At 51.2% G+C, this 2391-nt stretch overlaps 1 protein-coding gene across 1 annotated transcript in view; it reads left to right on the top strand.

The window, feature by feature from the left end:
* Nucleotides 1-2391, top strand: part of ITGA11 (integrin subunit alpha 11) — a 54488-nt gene that overhangs the window by 23712 nt on the left and 28385 nt on the right. The window contains exons 4-5 of the mRNA XM_035896643.1: nucleotides 785-876; nucleotides 1794-1908. Of these exons, the coding sequence (XP_035752536.1) occupies nucleotides 785-876; nucleotides 1794-1908 (207 nt within the window). The remainder of the gene's footprint in view (nucleotides 1-784; nucleotides 877-1793; nucleotides 1909-2391) is intronic.

Below are 2391 nucleotides of genomic sequence, written 5' to 3'. Positions count from 1 at the left end.
GGGAACATTCCAGACCAGGTTGGACGGGGCTGTGAGCAACCTGATGTGGTTCAAGGTGTCCCTGCTCCTGCCGGGGGGTTGGGCTGGGTGACCTCTGGGGGTCCCTTCCCACCCAAACCATTCTGTGATTCTAAGAAACTTCCAGAGGCTACAGACAAAGAAACCAACCTCCCAATTTTCCCATTAATTGCCCCATTTCCCCTTTCTTAGTTCGCTGCTCGGGCATAACAGCAAAGGGGGAGCCCTGGGTTGCTGGGAGCAGCATCACCCCCTGGAGCGGAGGAACGGCTGGGTCAGGCAGCGTCTGTGTCGCGGCTGAGCGGTACCAGCATTGACCGAAAGACGGGGCAGCCCTGAGAGCCATTCCCGGGTTCTGGGCTGTGACACGGGAAACAAAACCAATGCACAAAGATAAATCAGCTGCTGCCGGCCCGACGATAGAAGATGAGATGCTAGAGCCGCTCAGAGGGGTTTCTTCCTAAAGACTGACTGCAGAAGAGATGCCGGCTCTGGCTCACGGTTTTGGTCCCTAGAAGAGGTGTCTCTTTGTTGGTTGTGGCATCTAAGAAAAAAAAAAAACCAAAACAATTCTTACCTTGGCAACCGCTTCCAAAAAAAAGCAAAAGCGCCAAGTCTGCAGTGTAAGCACGGCGAGAGGGCTCTCCCCCCGCGTTCAGCTGGGTTCCCTCTTGCTCCGGAGATGGTGGGGAGCAACACGGGGGCATGGGCTGGGGGGCTGGCATCCCTGCCCGCCACTGTCCCTAACTGCATCCTCTCTCCGAAGGACGAGTAACGCTCTCCAATGTCTCCGAGCGGAAGGACAACATGCGCCTCGGCCTCAGCCTGGCTACCAACCCCAAGGACAACAGTTTTCTGGTGAGGAACGGGGGCTTGGGCACTGCCTGGCCTCCCTGCGTGGGGAGCTCGCTGCAAGGTGCATGTACAGAGCGTGTAAAGGCGTGCAAAGCCAGACACTTGCACATGGCATGTAAAGGCGTGTAAAACCAGACACGTGTACATAGCGTGTAAAGGCGTGCAAAGCCAGACATGTGTACAGAGCCTGTAAAGGCGTGCAAAGCCAGACGTGTGCAAAGCCAGATGTATGTTCATAGCATGTAAAGGCGTGCAAAGGCAGACGCATGTTCATAGCGTGTAAAGGCGTGCAAACCCAGATGCGTGTACATGGTGTGTAAAGGCATGCAAAGGCAGATGCATGTACATAGCATGTAAAGGCGTGCAAAGCCAGACATGTGTTCATAGCATGTAAAGGCGTGCAAAGGCAGACACGTGTACATAGCGTGTAAAGGCGTGCAAAGGCAGACACGTGTATATGGTGTGTAAAGTGTGCAAAGCCAGATGTGTGTACACAGCGTGTAAAGGTGTGTAAAACCAGACACGTGTACATAGCATGTAAAGGCATGTAAAGGCAGATGCATGTACACAGCATGTAAAGGCATGCAAACCCAGATGCATGTACATGGTGTGTAAAGGTGTGCAAAGCCAGACGCGTGTTCATAGCGTGTAAAGGCGTGCAAAGCCAGATGTGTGTACACAGCGTGTAAAGGTGTGCAAAGCCAGATGCATGTACATAGTGTGTAAAGGCGTGCAAACATAACTTTCCGTATATTTATATATATTCTGTGTGCACCGTGGGACTCAGAAACCTCATGCACCCTCACCTTCCACGGGGCCAAAAGCTGCCAAAGCAAAGGACAGCCTTGAAAAGCAGCAACTAAAAAGTGGCGATTTTAAACCCATCCCTGACGCTTGATTTTTTTTTTTTTTTCTCCCAGGCCTGTAGCCCCCTCTGGTCCCACGAGTGCGGGAGCTCCTACTACACCACGGGCATGTGCTCCCGGGTCAACTCCAACTTCAGGTTCTCCAAGACGGTGGCTCCGGCTCTGCAGAGTACGAGAAACAATCTGCCCTGCAGCTCTATCCCCGCCTTTGAAGTCAGCGGGAATTTCTGTTCTCTAATCGCTTCAGTCCCATTGAGGAAACAAAGCGATGTCAGTGTTTAAGCGAAGGCAAGAGAGCAGAGGAAATGGTTGCAGGGAAGTGATTCAAAGGGGGTTGCGTACACAGACATCTGGGAAACATTTTCCTTTTGACTGATGCCCGGGGAAGACAAAAAATACCTTATTCTTCCAAAACCAGAAATAAAAGTATCTCTCTAATCGCTTCAGTCCCATTGAGGAAACAAAGCGATGTCAGTGTTTAAGCGAAGGCAAGAGAGCAGAGGAAATGGTTGCAGGGAAGTGATTCAAAGGGGGTTGCGTACACAGACATCTGGGAAACATTTTCCTTTTGACTGATGCCCGGGGAAGACAAAAAATACCTTATTCTTCCAAAACCAGAAATAAAAGTATCCAGAATATTTTATCAGCCCAG

The sequence above is a fragment of the Egretta garzetta genome, unplaced genomic scaffold, assembly GCF_000687185.1.
Source record: "Egretta garzetta isolate BGI_Z169 unplaced genomic scaffold, ASM68718v1 scaffold276, whole genome shotgun sequence".
Classification (NCBI taxonomy): domain Eukaryota; kingdom Metazoa; phylum Chordata; class Aves; order Pelecaniformes; family Ardeidae; genus Egretta; species Egretta garzetta.
Note: the sequence above shows the minus strand (reverse complement) of the source record. Positions and strands in the feature narration are given on the sequence as shown.